The 21,813-nt window shown below is 38.3% G+C and overlaps 1 protein-coding gene across 2 annotated transcripts in view; it reads right to left on the bottom strand.

Moving 5' to 3' along the window:
- ctbp1 (C-terminal binding protein 1) overlaps window positions 1-21,813 on the bottom strand; it is a 215,328-nt gene that overhangs the window by 170,348 nt on the left and 23,167 nt on the right. For both annotated transcript variants that reach the window (XM_088932228.1, XM_088932471.1), the window contains exon 3: window positions 13,755-13,931. In XM_088932228.1, coding sequence (XP_088788354.1) covers window positions 13,755-13,812 — 58 coding nt within the window. In that variant the 5' untranslated portion in view covers window positions 13,813-13,931. The remainder of the gene's footprint in view (window positions 1-13,754; window positions 13,932-21,813) is intronic.

Genomic DNA, 21,813 nt, shown 5'->3' on the forward strand with positions numbered 1-21,813 from the left:
GCAATACTTTGAGCCAAATGTGCCACTTTAAAATAAACTTGGTTTCTACCATAAAATGGGTCGCCATATTTATTTTTGCTGGAGCTCTTAACTGTGGCAAAAGTTTTAGATTGCATGGTCGTTCTGCGTTTGAAGTGGTCATCTGAGTAAATCGTGTCTGCTCTGCAGAAAGGTTATTATGCTTGAACTGAACATTCTTTTAACAGTGCCGTCTGAAAAGATTTCATTTTAACAGTGGGCCTCTGTTCGTGCCATTTCCTCCTAGAAATTGTGTAATTACACAGCATTCCAAAAACAACCTGGAATCATTTTAACCACAACATTGTTATGTTGGACCTCCACGACTGCTTGCCTCATTTCCTCCTGGTCTTTAGGAGTCAAGGGAGTGTTATGAAGACTCCTGGGGACCTAGAGAAAGGGCATTAGGTGTATCTGAGAGCACAGTGACGTAGATTTGGGCTGTACTCAAAAGCTTCCAGTGCCAGGTCTTGGAAGAGCATTTAAAAAAAACGCTTAAGTGTTGTTGTGGGACTCTTCTGCAGCTTACCAAATGAGCTTGGAAAGAATTAGTGACTCTAGGGAAAGACAGTAACGCATCAGAGCCAGAGAGTAAACTAATTATCTAGTGTGCTGGAGTCAATAAACAAATATGCACAAACCTACCACTTACAGTAGGTACAAACACACTCACACTTCTGACACCTTGAATACAACCGAGCACAGCGTGTTATGCTTGCGCCTCGCTCAACGTTCTCGTTTATCAAAGCTGTGATAGACACCTGTCCCCTTTCATCTCTGACCTTTAACAAACCATTTTGTACCCTCTTTTGTACTGACCCCAGTTTTGTGAGATGAGTATAAAGGACCTTTTTATGGATTCAGAACTCTCTTGACAAAGATGATATTCTAATCTAACAGTACCTCTAGGCTATCAATCTTCATTTCTGACAAAAACTGTAGCGAACTATATTTCTGTTGTATAGGTAGTACAAAGGACAACAGCCAGACTTATTCCTGGCCTGAAGGGAACATCATACTTGGACAGACTAAGGGAAATGAATCCTTTTAGCCTGGAACAAAGATTAAGTTGATTCAGGTATTAAAAAATCCTGAAGGGCAATTCATGGGACTTCATCAAAATCAGCAGAAACACAAGGACCCAGGGATGAAAGTGGAAATTAGGTTTAAGGCCATTCAAGACAGGGAGTTAAGTTTAAGGCCATTCAAGTCAGGGACGTCTTTACACAGAGGATCGTGGGAGTCTGGAGCCAGCTTTCTAATAGTAGCCAAACACAAAAGGCAGGCCAAATGGGTTCCTTTCATTGGCTGTATAAAAGTCTGTTGGTCATACAGCATATCATTGCTAGTTCTGAGAAATATACAGTATACTAAGGTCAATCCAGTGGCTTAAAAAGTATTTGGTTGTTGGACACAAATACAGTACACCTCAGACCTTTATTTAATAAACGCATTAGAAGTCATATGTCTAAAGCCTTTCTATACTAATTGATCATGTTAACAAGTTTTAATAAAAATAAATCCACAAAAACACTGTCAATGTCTTCACATGTGAAGTTACAAAAAAATCCTCTACTAAGAAATACATCAATCTTCTACTCAGTACTTCAATGTGATATAATGGTGTTATCAATAATACCATTTTGTGTTTCCAAATCATTTGCTCACCAAAAAAAAACAACTGTCAGTATCAACATGTTTAAACAAACATAATGGTATTAGCTAAAGGTTAGCCAAGCAGTAACGTATGTTAACTGCTGAAATCACTTCCGTGCTCTTCAAAAAGAATACTGTCAGCATTACTGGCAGAATCCAGCCTCTCCCACTTGCTCTCACTTGAATCAATCAAGTCAACAATCAACGGAAAGTAATTATTTCTGTCTGGTGTGACATACTTTCTGGGACTCATGTATATTTCTTATAACTCAGCTTCAGGAAGACAATGTCTATTTTTTTTTTACTTTGGAATCACTGCTGAGTCTTCTGCATTAGACCTGCATTTTTAATGTCCAACTATTTAACACAAAATATTCCAAAAACATTCCCAGAAATTACACTTAAGTCATTAAAGAGTTAATCTCATACTACATGGTTCAGGGACATTGAACATCACATCCTGCCATTAGAGCCACATAATGAGGATTTTGTTAATTGAAACAATCCCACGATGGCTTCAGCACTGTCCACTTGACCCTATGTAAGTAATAAATAATAATCCCATGGAAGTCAAAAAATTAATTATGACTTAGAATAGAAAAAAGCCACACTTACACATTAACTGAATGTCTAGAATGTCTACAGTATTAGCGCATAAAGTATGTGTGTGCTGTAATTTAATTTAGAACACTTATTTTTCGATAACATTAGAAAGCTGTAGAGTATAATTTATGTCGATATTTTTAAAAAGATTGTTTAAAAGGAAAGCTATGTAGTTTAACAGTAACTTTTTAAACTGCAATGTTCAGTGGCTTAAATCAAGTGCTGTTTATGGAGGCTATTTGGTCACTGTATTCATTCTGGTGAGCTAATTCAATCACAACTCATTTCAGCCTATGATAGCCTAATTGTGTTTGGAGAAAAAAAGAATAATGAACAGTCATCATGAATCAATTGTCATCAATTCACCTCCTTCAGGGTCAATTAATTGAGGTTTTGCCCATTCTTAAGTAAATTTAAGCCTTTCAGTTATTCTTATGCCTGGTCAGGCTCCAGATACACCTAACAATCTGACTGAAACATTAATAATGAGGAGCAGAAACAACTGATTAAAATGAAATATAAAAGGACATACTGTATGTTCAGCTAGCATTTTACTGAAACAATCTCATCAAAATCTACTCCCTCATTAGAAATCACCACATAAGTACACTTGCACACAGCCTAGCAGAGAATGGTCATATATTTCTAAACTTCTCCAGTCCCAGTCACTTCCCTATAGAGCCTCCATGCTGGTTGCAGTCTTCACTTTCACGGCCATCCCATTATATTTCTGTGAGGACAACTCCATTTTCAACAGAGGTAAAAAAGATCCTGCCGCCACAAGGCACAATATTGTTTATAGACACACACAGTTTTCTTCAGGTTCAGCTTTTAAAACAACTACAGAGAAATAAAATCATTCATGTGACTTTTGCGGCATTCCGTTGGAAAGCACCAGTTATTGTTTTGTTTTTTTAAATAAGCACCTGTCTTCTTTGAAGTCCTACAAATCTGTCTTGGCAAACTAATTAGTCGTCAGAGGATTACGCATCAGCAAAATGATTGTGAGCTTTTCTAGGGAAACTTTGTAATGCTCGACCGATATGGAAAAAAAGTACCTTCCAAAAACGACTATATTAGATTATGCATGTACAATTATTTTTTCCCCTGACAACCCTATTGAGACTATATTAAGACACTCCTACTGTCACGATCATTACTCCTCCTCTTAAGGGCGCTCCAGCCCTTCCTCGTTCTGTCCTATTCCCCACACCTGTTCCTTATTCCAGCCCCTCTTTAGTTCCACCTTTAAAGCCAGACGCAGGCGTTTGCCCTGCGCTTCTCATTGAGTCCCGTTTCGTGAGAGCCCGGGGTCCTGCCGCGTCTGGCTCCGTTATGGTTTTAGTTTCCTGTTCCTGATTCCTTGTTCCGCCGGTCCCGACCCGGTTCTGGTTTTTAATTACTTTGGATGGATACCCTGGTCTTGGACTTTGCCTCCCGTTTTGGATTTCCCTTTTGGATTTATGCGTGGATTGTTTGCCCCGGACTCACTTCCCCTGGACACCTGCTCACCTCGGATACGCCCCCCTGTCTCCTGACCGACTCCTGCATGATATTTTTCCCTATTGTTTCTTCACCTTTCGGATCGTGTCGTCCGCATAGGGCCCGGAAAGAACTGTTCCTGACACCTACAAGTACTAGTCATAGAAAAATACAGCATTTGCCAGAGTGCAACTTGTCAGTGGGCTTGTAAATCCTTCCCATGGATGAGTTATTCTTTTCTCCTGTGACATAAGAGTAAAGCTCTGGCTTGTATTTGAATATGGCTTTGGAAAGAAGCTCCCCTGGTGCAACTGGTTCTAAAAGGAGACTACATAAGCCAATTCACAGCTCCATCATCATGTTCACAAGCTCTCTAATTACTCCCATGTCTGTGAACCACAAACTCAAATGTCGCTTCTCATGACAAGATCTGTTTGGGGCCATTTTAACACCTGTCTGCAGAGGTTTAAAATCCAACTGAAACTTTTGAGGCTTTTCCTCACCAACATGGAGTCAGGACAACAACAAGGGGTTACTGATTCCTATGGCTTTTGCAGCCTTTTATGAAATACTCAGAGAAAATTTCAAAAAGAAAAAGAAAACCAATAAAAAAGGACACTAGCAGCAAGTCTGAAACAAGCTGTCCAGTCATGGTTGTCAAAGCTCATACCCTGGCTTATTTCTTTTTGTCTTGGTATGGAGCTAGTGCTAATCACATCAGCTTGAGAAGCCTAATTTTGTCCTCTTGTTTGTAATTTGTCTTGTGTTTGTATGTTCTTAAATGTTAATTTTATTGTTTCACTGCTTGGATTGTTTTGTGTTTTTTGTCAGTGATTCCAAATACACTCCTCTTGATTGTTTTCACAGTACAAAACTCAATCCTTTGGGAATAAACCCTACAAACAAGACATACAGAAAACAGTGTTTTGTTTGTGCACAAACTATAGATTAGTCAATAACACTGTAGAGTTCTACAAACATGCAATTCATTAATGTCAAGTACTGCAGCAGGAGAATGAGGGTAAAATACAGCATCACATGTTCACATCATTCTAACTTGATGTTTGTGATCACATCACAAAGACAGACAAAATTTACACTGACCTCCTGAATTCTGATGTACTGTAAGGTGTGACTTTGCTGCCATCAAAGAAAAAGAATTCACTACAAAATTATCTTGTAATTACGAGATATCAGATTATGTCGCATTTCCAATGTAGTACACTCTCGCGTACTTTATGTGATAATCACGCGTTAACACAATTGTGAAGCAATACCTCATTATTCTCATGGTCAGGTAACTTCTGCAACAAGGATTATTCCCACCTTGAGTGCGACTATGCCACCTGGCAATTATAAAGGGTGCTAGGCCCCTTACTAACTTACCACAGGTTCTTTTCATCTGCCAACAGACTGAATTATCATTTAGGGCCCTTTTTTTTTTTTAAAGACATCAACTATTATCCCGAGAAAAAAACACAGCATCCACAACAACAAACCGTAATTCAAGGGGTACGATGGATCCCAGAGAGACAGCAGTCCATTTAGAGAATGAGAAAAGGGTGCTAGAAAGTCCTTATTAGTCTGTAAAAGTTGGTATAGAAAAGAACAACCACACAGAGAACAAGGATGCCACCCAGTCCAATCTTCCCAGTCTCTGGGCTATACTGGAAGTTCTCCAGCAGGCTGTACCACGTTCCACTCAGTACAGTATCGGTTCACCAGGCCTTCTTCTTGGCTCTCTGCCTCAGGAAGTAAAAGTCTCTGCACAGTATCTCTGTTCCACTGCTAGAATCTCCCTTGGTCTGCAGTTCCTGGACCAATAGTTCCTCTCCTCTGTGGTCTTACAGGTTGCGGCTTCCCTTTCCCTTCCCTTGTGTTGAGGAGCTCTTGGGGAGAGGAGAGACAGCCCTTTGTTCAGGCTCAGATCTGATTATCCCTTCCATTAGCCAACCCCCTCAGTGGGTTTTCCAATACCTCTGTCAGGACAATGTGGTTCCAGTTCATTATCAGGAGGAAGCTTGGGTCATTGGAGAACTGTGAGTGTGCAGACCTTCAGGGGTAACGGGCCCTATCACTTCTTTGTCTGCTTTACTGCTCCACCCCCCTGCCCAAGGCCTGGTCCAAACTGGCTGAGCAACCCCTCACACCTTCATGCTTCAGTACCTAAGGTGCAGTAATTGGTTCATGTCTGGACAACCACTGTGTTCTTAAATTGTTACTAATTGATTCCTGCCCCACTATCGGCATTAGAAAACTTTGAAGTTGAAAACTTGAGGGGAAAGCATACTGTATATTGACATGATCCTGGTCACTAATACATGTTTATTAATTACAATCTGTTCCTCCATCAATGATTTGCATTCTATGACATTATCATTAGCTGACTTTTAGTATTAAGCAGTGGAATCAATTACACCTGTTCTTGTTTAAGAAGTGTCTTCATGGTTAAAACTGTGTTCACATTAAGTACAAATTGTAACATTTCATTGTGACTAAACCCCAGTTAAAATTAAGTCTGTGCACATTTTATAGCACTGGACACCGTCACAAACACAAAACCCACAGCTCCAGCAAAGCTGTCGGGAGCTTCTAGGTGCAGTCATTGCACAATATAACAGGTTGTTCATACACTCAAACGATCATTGCTACCTTGTAATAATGATATACTTTTCTTGTCATTATGAGATAACTCACGATTTCTTTTTGTGCAATGTGCTTCCATAGAACTTCACATGGGAATTTTAAAACTTATGTTTTCTTTTTTCAAAGTGATGTTCTTTTCTAACAATACGAGTTGCTATACAGTAAATTAAGTATACATTAAATAATTGATTTTGCCATTTCATACACTTCACCTTCTTATTGTTTTCTACATTCAGTTTCAACCCAGAGCTCCTAAGGGTTTTTTACACTCTTTAACTTACTGCTCAATTTTTGTTTTAATTTTTTTTGTATGTTGCAGGACTATCTCCTGGTATGACCAATCTAAAACATAAAAACCAAGGGAAAAAAAAAACATAAAACCTTCTTCTATCTTTAAGCATAAGGGCAACGCATGACCCCATTCTGCTCATATGAAGTCCTGTCAGCTGCACACACTGAGAAGTAATCTAACTCAAGGCCTGAACAAAGAAAATGAAAACAGGGGGCCTCTCGCCCAGAGCAAGAAAAGATTACATTTGAATAACAAATCATCTCTGATTTTTTGCCGAGATATGATTGAAAGTAAACTTCCTTCCTGGCAGCTCAGCCATCTAGACAGGTTTGTAAACTGCCAATTTTCCTGCAAAAAAAAAAACACTGCAGTTTATTTAAATTGTCCTGCTATAAGAAAAGGCATGCACCTCCATTATTTGTGTTGCTTGCAATGCTCTGAGTAGAAGAAATACTCTGCAGAGTTGTCCCAAATCCAAATCAGTGGCAAAGAAATAAAACCCACATAACACAACAATCAAGATGTATCAGCAAATTTAAGCAATAGTACTGAATACCACGATTTTTGTTTTAGTTTTTAAGCTACATTTTAAAAATCATTCAAAGACAGTTTTCAGTTTTCTCAATCAATTGAATCTTCCTGAAATAAGTGAAATGCGGGTTGTTGTTTTAAATGAGATGTTCCTTATAATGACACACCAAAAGAGTTCAAGTTGCAAAAGTGCTGCAAACAGTAGAAGTCAACATGGAGAAAGAAAAAGTCACAGATGATTCCTGAACAGCTGGTTAAAATAGGAACAGAAGGGCTGTTACAATGTCAAAAACGTATCGGCAGATTTGGACAGAGAAAATCGTATATCTTCCAACTTAAAATACCACAAGATAATCATTGGTAAAGGCAAGGTATGAGGAAAGAGCTGCCTGCTGTTCCCTAAATGAAACCAGGCTTCTTGCCATCACAGCTGTAAAATCAATGGAAAAGGGAAACTGTATGGGTTGCAATCTGTATAGGATAGCATGATCAGTGCTTTTTGGCAGAAGTAAAATATTGGAGGGTACTCATAAAACTTAGTGTCTGTTTTATCATGGAGGTAATGGCTGTAACTATTTCCATCCCATCCATTTTCTAACCACTTCATCCAATTTAGGTTTCCTTGTAGCAAGGGAGCCTTAGAACATCCCAGCAAGCAAAGGGCACAAGGCAGCATACATCCGGGATGGGACACCAGTGGCACACACACACACACACTCTCACACCAGGTCCAGCTTTCTCAAAAGCCAATTTAACCTACTAGTATGTGTTAATACTCTGAGAGGAAACCAGAGCACCAGAACACAGGTAGAACATACAAACTCTACACAGATAACACCACAGGCATTGAGACCAGGGCCCCAGGGCTGTGAGGCAGCAGATAAACCCTGCACTAAAGTGCCTTCCTTTGTACCCTTTTTCCAATTCAGCAATAGAATTTGCTGACAAATTATTTCCTCATTTACATACAATGAAAGTGATTCCTAGAAAAACGTGATGACAGTAAATGCCTTCTACAGGCATGGACATACTCAGCTACTCGTGGTAACAATATGTCTTCTCAATGGAGAAAAATAATGTGTTATTCTGTTTTTGTGCAATTGATGTGTTAATAGTACTGTAGCAACTGACAGTAACACAAGTATACATCACTTTGGCTGAGTTTACTGTCAGAAAAAGGGAATATATCAGATGTTTTAAAACAATTTTGTCAGCCTGCACCTTTAGGTAAAGAAATGATTATTTATTTGTGTCATGATTAGAAACAGGACAAAGGAATCGGCTCCAGAGACAAAATAACTTCATGTCTTTGTCAAGACCTGGGCAGAAAAACAAAGAGCAAAGAGCTTTGGAATTGTGCAAATCCTGTACTCGCAAACCTGTCCTGTGTTTCCTTACTACAGGTGAGGTGACTGTCTGGGAAGAGCCTGTATTATGGTTAAAAGATTTTATGTTTCCACTGACTTCAGCAACATAATTTGCCATGACAGTCCAACTGTAGGTGGACGATGGAGAGACGGTATTAATTGTCAATCTGCCAGAAGAGGCCTCTATCTCCTGTAGGTACACTTGGTGGCAATTACTTAATTCATACTTTAAAAGATAAACTAATTCTTAACTCTTAGTGTCACGATCGTAATCCCTCCTCTTAAGGGCACTCCGGCTCTTTCATATTTTAGTTGATCATTTGCACCTGCCCCCTGTTCTGCCTCTCCTTATTTAAGCTTGGCACTCTCGCTATTCCTGGCTCAGCATTGGGAAATGGACGCCTGGAAGCCCGCCTACCAGCGGGTCAAGGAGAGACCCAACGGCATAGACTTCATCACGGCGTCCTGACCATCTGAGTCTGGGGCTCGTAGCGCCTGGCCTTGTCATCCTGTTTTTATTCCCCTTCCCTGTACCGGATCCCGCTCCGGTTTTTAAGCTTGTCTTGTTTTCGTCTCGGATTGATCGCCTGGTTTGGACCTTTGACTTTGCCCCGGATTACCCCCCCTGGACTCCTTGGACTCGTCTGCCTTGACCACGCCCCCCTGAGCACCAGTCCACTGTCGTCACACCCCCCTGTTCGCCAACCTGCCCTGATCCTCATCGTCTCCTCCCCGTTGTCCTACTCCTTTTCCGGATTATACCGTCTGCACAGGGTCCTGAACTACGCTTCACGGGAACCTGGACCGGCTCCCGTTACAGTTAGAGTGTGATGGGTTTGGTAGCAGTGTGGGGGAAGCTCCTTTGTTGTAAGAGCTGCAGATTCCCAGCAATAAAGCCTCCTGGATTGTACGGTTGTTTCCACTGTTATTATGTGCTCAGATCCCAAGAGCCACCTGAATGAAGGGTGGTGTCCATCACAATATCTACCTATTATTAATCTACATTTACAATTATTTTGTATTCCTGAAAATGCAGTTTATTTATTTCCTAATGAAGTAATAACTGTAAGTGGAGAATAAGGCCTCTTCTTACCTTTCACAATCCTTAAGGTTAACCGAACCTTAAGTGTCACATTTTCTAAAAGCACATAGCTTAATTTTTGTATGATGCTTTGCATTTTGTTGCCTAGTTTTTCTTGTAGTTTCCTTTTCAGTGGCAGGTGTGGTCCCTGGGAGATGTGGCTCTAATGTGGTTTTGACAGGTTTCATGATACATGGCAGCTGCAAGCCTGTGTAACTTTTACTAAATTGAAAAAAAATGCCATGTTTTAATTTTCCATTTCTGATCTGATGATTGGACTTTTACCCACAGGGCTGTGAGAGTTTAGAACAAGCTACCCAACCATATTGGAAGCTGATATATAGGCTTCTTTCAAGCAATGGCTGGATGATATCTTCAGATCAAATAAGTATTAAAGTTAGGAGGTCCTTGGATCCATTTACTATTAACTACAAAACAGGCTGAATAGCCTCCTCTCGTTTATAAGCACTCTTGTGTTTTTAAAAGGGCTGTAATGTTTCTTATATTCTTAAGATATACATTTCTGTGACATTTCTTTTCACAAAAGAACAGACATTTGAGCCTATGGTTAAAAAATTCTCCAATATTATACTCAAACAATACCGTAACTAAAAAGCTCCTCTGCTTCTGTATTTTTCAATACAGAAGGTATTGAAAATGCAGGTTGTTGATACAATTACAGTGACCTGTTTAGAAGTCTATTAGCAGTTAGAGTTTCCTCTCTAATTCCACACTACGTCCAGGGATACAGTAGGGCCGCACTGATACCCCTTCTTGTGTTTAAAGCATCTTGAAAACTCCCTGAAACTGTTTCGTCACAATATGCTCAGTAAAACAAGAAATCAATAAACTATTTCACATTTATTGCAGAAAGAAGCCCCTCTGCTCATTTCACACGACTGCGCAAATTATTCATGTCCCACAATCTTTAAACAGGTGGTTAAATGAACATTGAAACACTTCAAACATCTGGACCAAAGCAATCAATTCCGTTTTTCAGAGTAAAAACACTGCATTAAATGATTGGAAAAAGGGTCGAAATCTACAACATGATATAATTTCTCACTGATAAGCGTGCTGATTGAAGTTAATGTGCTACTGTTTGACAGCACAAAATACATCATGAAGTAACTGCATGTGCCATTTGTTATTTGTGTCGTTAAAGTGGCATGTAATGACTTTGTGACTTTGGCGTAGCACCCCTAACTAAAGCTGAACCATACTGAAGAGTCACAGTGAGGCTATCAGCAACCAAAAACAGTCATGTTTGCTAGCCCACTAAAAAAGAACACATGTCTGCAATGAGCAACGGAATTTAAAATCCCTCCTGTCCCTCAATTAATGGTGAATCCTGCTTGATCATATGACCAATAAAGTAAGGAAAAATGGAAACAATATGACTTTAGATAATATTTTTCTTTACTTAGCTAGCCATGACAATACAGCCTGATGATGATCTGCACCATTTCATCTTTATATGGAGTATTATTTTGCTCTCCACAAAGGAGCTGACTCATTACACTCATTACTGCAGAGATACTGATTGACGCAGGAATTTTTCTATATAAACTGAAAAGAACTGGACATTTTTGTGTTGTACACACAAAAACACGATTCAGATTTTAAAAAAAATCTTTCAAACAACACAAATCTTTAGTTTCTTTTTCCGTCAACCTTGTGAAAAACCTCTATATTATATACATATCTATTATGCTTACCAAATTTATTCATGCCCATAATGAAATGGAACAAAAACATCATAATTCAGAGACATTTAAGAACTGGATAATTTATGTTGCTGAAAACATTCAAACAAAATATAAAATTGTATCAAATCGTTTTGGTCGTAGCTGTCATAATTAAAGTCCAGAACACACAAAGGTGAAATTTGTTAACAACACTTAGTATTCCTTTACATAGGGTGGCACTGTATATACAGTACACACTTCAGGCACATACTGCATGTGATATCCAAACAGTTTTTAAACCCCCAGAACTATTTCAAACAGCAGAAAAGCTGGAAGAAGGTATGACCTTTGCTGGGAATCAATTCCACTTCAAGATTCCCTACAGAATGAGACACAGAGAGCACAGGTTGATTGATACTGTAGCTTCCCCCACCCTGGCATTTAGTTCTGCACTACAACATTGCAACACTCACTGTAGCCTCAGTCCCTGTCATACCAACAATTAGGTTATCTGCTGCATGGAATGGTGTCAATTCTTAATGAGAATCATACAGTAGTCCTATCCTATGTTGAAGATCTCCAATTGCATAACTGTTTTAAATGTAGTCATTGTCAGCCCTTCATTATTCACAGTAGTGAGATACAGTCAGGTATATTCATAAATATTTGAAACTGAAAGGGAAACGTTAGGGGTTCAGAGCTTACAATGAGCACTACCAGTTGAAAATGCATGATCTGTAAATTGCTATTTATTTGCCTATTTCTTTGAAGTGTGTGACAACAAAAAAGCAAACCTACACACAAAGAAAAAGAAATCGCCAAAGTAATTCTCTGTATTTCAAGGAGCCAAACACTGAAATGGATCCTGCGCCAGGAAATTCCCCAGGCTAGCAGCATACATAAAAAAGCAACACCAAGATGGAGTTCAAGCAGAGTTCTCCTTGTCCTGAGGGTGAAGTCAGAACATAACTCCCAGAACAGACTTCACACTACACTGCGTTTTGACCCCTTTTCTCAGAACACTGGGCTCTTCCTCAGGATCACTTCCCATCTATAATTCAAGTCACCAAATCAAATCCTTTATCGATTTGAAAGAGATCTAAATCTAGAAAGGTGGATATGAAAAAGTACTTTATCTTAGACTTCATAAAACCAGAACAGTATTTCTTAAAATCGTTTGTTTAGTTAATAGCCACCCTATTTCACTGCAAGACAAAAATACCTTTTATCTTGTAACAAATGTGGTTACATTAGTGAAAATCTAAAAAAATCCAAAAGCAGGTTTCATTATGAATAAAAATGCATTTAATTCCAGGTTCAAATGGTGAAAGGAGGCTTCAATTGTACAATTGTCTTGTTCCTAGCAAAAAAAAAAATGGCTACATTCCGAGTACTACATTCCCTAAGATGGATTAATAGGAAATAGTATCCCACAGAAACAGAAAAAATGTGCATCTCACATCTGATCAATCTAATTATCTGATTCTGCATCCAAATTCCGTCTTGGATAATGTCCACATGTACTTGCAACAGCGAATTCATTTCTTTTTGTGTAAGCAGCAATAAAGACTTCATGTACATTTCCCAATGACCACAGTTAAGGTGAAAGATACTGTGCTTCATACCCATTCTCTACACCAGGATGAAATACAAGAACTGTATTTCAGTGATTAAGAGATACCTCCAGAGCAATGCCTCCCAGCCTGTGCTGCAGCACAGAGATTAAAAAAGGGCAGATCAGGAGCTTCTGTAATCTTAACCAGTTTGGAACCAAATACTAGTCATCTTCACCAAAGCAGCTGACATTTTACACTGAAATACAAGTAAAAAAAGCCAATGATAGTCTATGGTTCAAATAAATATTATTTCTCGCAGTTAGCGTGCTGATTATTTTAAAAATCATGTGGTGTGCCACAAAAACTTTAGGAGTAAATTTACAGGTTCTTGTAATCTGTGCAGAGTCCTAAAAGAGTGGTGCATAAGGACAACGCATATGTTGAAGTCTTTTTTGTAATTATATATTTCTTTTTAATCTGTGGCTTACATGTCCTGTTTGTACGATTTTCCTAAATCTCTGTGTATGCAAACCTTAGCTGCCTAGTTGCAAAACACATTTCTGAGGAATCAGTCTTATTGTATCATATCGTAAGAGTGTTCTACGAGCTCTAAACATCCCAATCACATAACTCAAATCTTTAAATGAGCAAGTCGGTGCCAGAAATGTATTGCATTCATAAGCCTAATATGTATATTGTTTTAAGCCCAAAGAGCGTAAATGAGGATTATGTGTTGTCAACATTCAAACGCAAACAAGCAAGGTGCCAGAGAGCGTGATTGAAGCCTTGGCCTTCCTGGGCCCCGTGGAATGGAATACCCCAGTGCTGTCTGACCTTCGAAGATGCGATCCAGGCGCTGCCTCTTCACTTTGTGTTTGTCCATGAGAGACATGAAGGCTGAGCTGAAAGGTCGATCAGAGGTTGCTGCCACTCTCCTCCTACAGGACCCTCAATTCGATGCCAACAGCAAGACTAGATCCAATGAAAGACAGGCCTGGGCTTCACAGCTGGCTGTCGAAAAAAGGTAATGCTGGCATTAACAAACACTCAAATTACATCCTGACCTTTACGGAAACGTCTGCATGTCCGTATTTATTATCCCGATATGATGACCAATCACTCTCCTTGACAGTTTGGTCATTATTTCCTAGCACCCATTTATTTCTATTCTCAATCATATTGTGTGCTTCAGAAAGGGCTCCAAACTTCCTGCGTCACACACAATAACTATCAAGCCCTTAACCTCTGCTACACATTTCCTTCACAAGCTTGATTTTAGATCGTATGGTTAAAAAAAAATGAAGGTTGAAAATATGTGCGGCCGTGACACAGCATCCTTTCAATTTGACTTAATCTAGCTTTTCTGTTGCCAAAAGCAAAAAAAAAAGAGAGAACAGAAGAATAAGCAAATTATCTCATGGTATACTGTGATATAATGCCATAAAAGTAAATTTTGAAAAACACTTGCTGTCAGAAGTAGCACAGCGTTAACAGAATGTCAGGCATGGTGATGTCAGTTTAAACTGAAATTCAGAAATGCCGTAACTATGAAAAATAAAAGAGTATTAAAATCCAGAGTGAAACAGAAAGCTCACATTAACTGAGCATGAGCACTGTTGTCTTTGGAATGAAGTTGCTAAAATGCCACTACTCATCAATTACAATGATTTTTAAAAGTAAAGCATTATGTAACTCTAAAAGATCCTTCAATAAACATTATGCTCTAATTTGTACTTTGAATTTTTTTCCTCTCTATGGTCCCTTTGGTAGTAAATCATGCAAACAAAATTTCATACTAAATTACAGTGAGCAAAGCAACCTTAAAATCCAGGGAGCGATTTTTTCTTATTGCTTACACATTCTAGATTCAGTCAGTCATGTCTTGTCATAATAAACCTCAATCAAAATATTTAAAATAATCTACCAAATACTTACAGAGTTGATGTATTATATCTAAGGAATGATTCTATTAAAATCACCCCAGTCATGAATGTCCCAGAATTCTCACATAATAACTCATTTGCAAGTCTAAACATGCCCTCAAGAGTGCATTCTGTTTAAACTGTGCTTGATTTCACCCATTAAAATATAGAGAGGGAGGCTTTATGATAATTTGGAAGAAAACATACTATATGATACTCTAATGATTTAATTTTTTTTCTTCTGGTTAATTACTGTATTGTTTTTCAAAAATTATTTTGTAATATAATACACAAAATAGAGAACATCACCAGACATTACAGATATAATTTCACGTCCAGATTCATGGCTGCCCTAAACGTCCGGTGATTTACAATGTCTAAAGACAGTCACCCATATACAACAAAACAATATGAATAATTTGCTTTTGTCTGGTACATTTATTGTCAAGACTTGTAGCCCCAGGACTACATAATGTAATGCATGTACCTAAGAGAACAGGGTTCTTATGAACAGGTACTGGTGTCGTAACATATGATAGAATTAAGATCTACATCACAATTTAGTGCTGTAATTTTAACTGATCCAATCATGTTTACATATAAATAACTAAGTTAACAGCATAAGTAACTTAATTTGTATTAAAAATATATGTGTAAATGATTTTTTTAAAACGAGCATTCTTCCCCAAAGCAGTAGTACTGTCACAGAGCTTCACATGCAAAAATCCCCTTATGCCAAGCTTTTGATGTAACTCTTAAAGTGGAATAAAATATTTAAAATCAACATTCTGTCGAGTGTTTATCCTACTAAGCTGAATGAAGACTGAAGCTCCCCCTATTTGGGTTACTTTACAAAATCAGAGGGAACAGAAGGCAATACAATATAAGGATTTAAACAATCAGCTTTTAGAGACACAAACATCAGGTCCAGCTTTTAGACCAAGTTAAACATCGATGTTTAAGACTATGCATGTTGTCTAATCATCCATAGTAATCTGATGTCTAACAGAAACTAATCACCCTATATCTTCTTTAAATAACACCAAAGTTTGATGAAACTAGCAATTTTTTATAAGCAAATGTAGCTTTCAGCTTTTACTAGCAAATACCACAGGATCAGAATAGTTACTCAACATTCACAGAACAGTGCAGTGTTCATCAACACGACTTCTATGGAACCATTTATTTCTTAATGATGTTCCTGTCCCTCCTTTTACTTACTGTACAGTTGAGAAAGACATTGACAACATTTTATAATTTTTTTCTAATTTTGCAGACCATTTTGCAATACACCTGGGTGTATTTACAATATGTACAGCTGAATATCCTGTCAATGTTTCTCAAGTGAACTCAAGCATATTTACTAATGATTTGTCTTATACATAAAGAATGTCACCTACAAATATCAGATTTATTAACACTAGGACATGATTACAGAATTCCTTATACAGTATAGCTAATTAATGCTTGCTGAAATTGTTTGATGAGGCAGTTACATGTACTGTATAAAGAAACACTATCGCTTTTGCAAGCCTCCGAAAAGTGCAATTCAAAAGGAATGAAGCCTGTTCCCAACTTATTTTACAAAGTTTCATTTATATTCACACCTCTAGCCTTCTTTGAAGCGGAGAACAAGACAGGAAAGCATAATTTCCACCCACAGACTGCACACTTAACAGTGATAAATCATGAACTGATGTTTCCCTTAAACCCGCAGAGAACTCTTTGAAATATTACCAGTGCCCAATTTATTATCATTTGTATGCTCGTTCAAATTCTTTTCCTTAGTCTCACTTGAGCCATCTACCAATATGCAGTAAACTGGCTATTGTAAACATCCAACATTAGTATAACCTGTAGCAATGATTTTTACTTTTTATAGCAGAAACTTATTTGCCTATAAAAAGTAAAGAATAGAACGCCAATTCTAACTAACAATGAATAACAAGCAAGTTAATGAGATAAAATGTAAAAATAAAGCAGTAAAATTGTCACGATTATAGTCCCCCCTCCTTAAGGGTGCTCCAGCCCTTTCACTAAGACTTTATTCTCTGCACCTGTTCCCTATTCCCAGCCCACCTTAAAAGCCAGGCGCTGACGCTCATCCGGGCTCTGCATCTGATTTCCATATCATGCGAGTCCGGGACCAGGAAGCGCCTGGTCCCGTTAAGGTTTTAACCTCTGTTCCCGTTCCCGTTCCTGTTCCCCGTCCGCCGGTTCCGACCCGGCCTTCGTGGTTTTTAATCCTTCTTCTGATGGATCTCCTGGTTTTGGACTTACTCGTGTGTTTTGGATTTTCCCTACGGACTACTCTTTTGGATTGTTCGCCTCGGCCACACCTCCCCCGTGCACCAGCGCACCTTGGACACGCCCCCCTGTCTTCAGCCCCGTTTTCCTGCATGACGTTTCCCTAGTGTTCCCCCCACTCCGTCGGACTGTGTCGTCCGCATAGGGTCCGGAAAGAACTGTTCGTTACAAAAATAATAGACACAAATTCAGATGAACACACCAGTCTATGGGACGCACAGGGGTGCAGTGGTTAGCATCGCTGCCTTGGTATGTGCCCTGCACTGGACTGGCATCCCATCCAGGGTGTATCCCACTTTGTGCATGGATAGGCTCTGGTTCTCTCTACAAGCCTGTACTGGACAGTAGTTAGAAAATGGATGGACTCTAGCCTAAAGCAATATTGTTATTGTATTTACTGGCTAGATAAGTCCTGCACCATGACTACAGAATCAAATTCCACCAAACAAGATGAGTTCACAGCAAGGTACCATTAACTAAGCCTGCATAATAGCTGATCACATCAACCCATCTTCACTGAATATTTTGGACATTTACGTTTTTAAATGAACTTTAATTTAGTTAATCTTGCAACTTCTAGTCAAAAGCTACTCCTCTCTGATATAAGATGTGGTTAAAGGTTTGATTAAAAAAAAAACAGCCTATCCCTCAGCTTTCATCAACCATGACTAAAACATCAAAGAATTTCAACAAATTTGTCGAGCACAACCTCCTCTTATTCACAACATGTTTTGCTGCCTTCTTCATGTTTCAGTGCTACTGTAGATCCCTTAAATTAAAAAAAAAAAGACTCTCCATCTTTCTGGAATCACAGCTTTGATCACATGGTTGTTTGATATTCTCTGAATATAATGCCTGCATCAGATACCCGGTAATTGTCAGTGAGAGAATTGGATGCAAGATGGAATATGTAATTTGTAAAACCTCTTCGGAATTCTGAGGAGTGTGATGTTTAGTAAGCAGCAGAGTGGAGGGTGCAATCAGACTTCAGCAGGGGTTTTCACTCATCTGATTATAGACCACATTTCAAAGAATAAGTATCAAGCAACTCAATTTCACACAAATATCTGGATTTTTTTTTTTACTAAATAATATTATTTTATGCATCTTTAGCTTTCTGGGGTAGACTTTCTTGTTTAATGACCTTTTGGGCTAAAAATAAATTCAAGAGCACTTTATATTATCTCCAAATAAGAAATATGGCACTGAAAACCCATGCTCTCATACAGTATATAGCACCTTTCACGGCTGTATACATTCTCACAACGACCTGCAGAGCAGTATCAGAATTCAAGGGAAAAAAATGTAAATATGAGAGGAGTGTGAAAACCCCATCTAGCACTTGATTAAATTATAGCCAAAAAGCCATATATGTTTCTGTTAATCCTCTAGGCCAACTTTTAGTCCCTGTGTTAAACATGTCTTACAGCAGGTTGACATTGGCTTTTAAAAAGGGATCCCCAGGTGAATCTCTCACCTGATACACTATGATGTTGAACACCATAAATACATAGGGCTTCTACTTAAATAAAACAGTGTACATATGGCAAAGATACGGGTTCCTTTTGAATACGGCAGTGGGTATTAACGCTGCTCTGAACAAATATTTTGACAAGTTAGCATTAATTCAAGAGCTAAATCCCAGTACTAGGACTGGGAAGGGGGGCATCTGAGTTTCTAACTGCTTTCCTGAACATTCCTGAACATTTTACAATTCAAGCCCATAGTAGATCCAAGTAGGGAGAGTTGCAGGCCAGCTGTGTTTTGGTTTTAGCAAGTCAGGTGCCTTCCTAATAAACTGATATTCAGAGAAGGAATTAAGTGCGGCTGCAGAGACAAAAGCCCATTATATAGATTCAAGTAATGTCCCTAGCAACTATAATCTACACTGAACAAATATTTTTATAATGTCCAGCATTGCTGTAAGAAATAAAACACATTACCAGCTCTGTGGCTTTTAAAACTCCATTTGTAACAGATACTTGGTACAAATAATTAACAAGTTTGTATTTCTGTTGATGCAAAAAACTATATAAGGCAATTGTGTAAGGCTCTCATTTGGTCACCTTATTATAGAACAGGTATTGCTTCTGTGGAATCAGTCCAGATACAAATTCTGGCGCTCACAGAAACTGAACCTTTTAAGTCCTGAACAGAGAAGACGATGGAGGGACTTAAAACACAAAAGTATTCAAAGGCATTGACAAAGTCAACTCCACGGGTTTCTTTAGAATAGTGAAACACGAACTGGAGGACACTGTGTGGAAGTGCAGTTAAAATCAAGAACAGGAGGCACTTCTTTCCCCAACAGGCTGTGGGAGTATGAAACAAGCTACCCAGCCATGTTGTTGAAGATACTCGTTGCTTCTTTCAAGGAACACCTGAATGAGATTCTTTGACCAATTAGCAGAGGAGGTAGATGAAGTTCTCTTTGCAATCCCAACAGTAATGAGAAGATTTATTAAAAAAATAAATAAAACAAGATCTTTCACCTAATACAGAAGGTCAGGTAGAATAAATATGTAAAGCTCGGCACACGCGTGAATTTATTAAATGGGCTAGGTGCGCCAATAAGCTTCTTCTCATTTGTAATCGTTCTTATGCTACGATGACATTTTAATAGTAAAGGCAAAGTCTTTTTAAGTCCCAGCTCTTTATGACACCAACCTCTAAACATTTTAACAGGCTTGAATGTCAAGATCAGTATTAGGCTTCTTTTACTAACCACTACCAGGAACTGTTTTCTCTTTTTTGCCTTTTTTGGCACACAGACTTCTTTTTTATCTCTTATTGCTACAGGGCCTCAAACACATTGAGAAATAGCTGGAGGATATTTACAAAATCAACACACATAAGCTTCGTCAAAATAGAAAAGTCTTTGCCTTTGCCTTGAGCTAAGAAACTGAAACGAATCTCATTTCCCTCGGGGAAGAAGATCACAGAGTAAGGCCACAGCAACTAAAAGAATGTATGCCTAAAGAAGCACTACAGAAGGAAGCAACACACAGGTCATTCCTTGCAGAGGGGGTATAAGGAGGCCAGCTATGTGCCTCTTTATCGATAAAGTCAAAGCAGCAAGAAAATAAGTGCATTTCCAGAGTGCTGAAATCTCAAAGAGGATCGAATTATTCTAAGCTATAGAAAAGCAGTGTGGCCCTGATCCTACTAACATTACCCACTGAAGAACCTTGGAAATCTAACTACCTTTTGTATCAGGATACTGGAGTGCTGTGATTCATTCGATAAAGAAGTGACTTACTGTAGGAGCATATTTTACAACATATTTTCAAATGTGTAATTCTCTTGTTCTTGTCTGGGCAAGGAACTCTAAAGATTTTCAAGTGCTGGCAAGAGGAAGTTCTCTTTACATTCACACAGTAATAAGCAGATTTATAAAATAATAAAACAAGACCTTTCACCAAGACACAAGAGCAGGTAGAATAAGCAGAATAAATATGTAAAGCTCGGCACACGCAATAATTGATACATTTTTTATTCTTGTTCTTTTCTAAAGAATTATCACCTCCCTGGATAATCCCACATTCCTTAGTGAAACAATCTAATATTTTACGTTCTTTTCATGTTCTATTCAAGGGAAGTGCAGGGCTCCTGAAACCAATTTTTAACTGCATGGACATGGCTTTCTACTACAGAGAAGTTATATTTAGAAACAGTATAATTACAATTTCAGTGACTTTAAATTGCTCACATCACCATGATAAGTTATCTCTTTAGCTATTTCTCTGGTATAATAACCTTCGCTTTACAGGTGTGAAACTGGATAATGACAAAATTCCCATGATAATACAGTGTGCTGGGAACTTAAACTGCCTGCATAACTGAGTGGTTCCCTGTTCTTCAAAAAAATGACCACATATCAAAAATACATAATCAATTCTAAGCAGTGTGTAAGCACAAGTTACTCTTAAAAATACATCATAGTATAATACAAAAGGATACAATGTTACTGAAGAGTTACTTTAACCCTCAAAACACAAAAACAAAATGTTACAGGTATGTTTATACCTGTATCACAAAAGGTCCTGATGTGTAAGTCAAAGATAAGAGGTCCATAATAAAAATAATATACTGTACACAATCACAAATAAAGTGTCTGGTAGAATTGCATATCTCTGCGAGCGCACATGTAAAAGCGCAGAAGTGTCGTAAATATACATATGCTGGGCATACACACAATTATGCAGAAATTAGTGAAATGGAAATCATGATGAAGATAGCAATATGCACAAGGTGCAATTATAGTTCACACTAAGGAAAAGTGCATATATTGAAATGACAGCCTTCTTCTAAAATATTTATCTGAACATGGAGGAACTATCACCATTATCTACGTAGAGAGGAAGAAGGAAGGTCCAGAGTCTGAAGCAATACCTGGAATGTTATATTGATAATATATATATATTATTTTTTATTTTGTTTTTAGTTTTATTTCAATTTCCAAAAAGCTTCCTCACTTTCTTCATCTGATAAACCTCACTCCTTCTCAAAAAAACCTCATACCACACATGCATATTTCTAAATGAATTAGCCTAGGGCATAACAAATAATATAAATATTATAAATTGCATATGGCTTGACTTCACAATACCTGTACCACTAAATACAAGATCCATTGCTCCTCCAACACTGCTCACCTGCAGAGT

This window comes from Atractosteus spatula, chromosome 1, assembly GCF_055471065.1.
Source record: "Atractosteus spatula isolate fAtrSpa1 chromosome 1, fAtrSpa1.hap1, whole genome shotgun sequence".
NCBI classification, from domain to species: Eukaryota; Metazoa; Chordata; class Actinopteri; order Semionotiformes; family Lepisosteidae; genus Atractosteus; species Atractosteus spatula.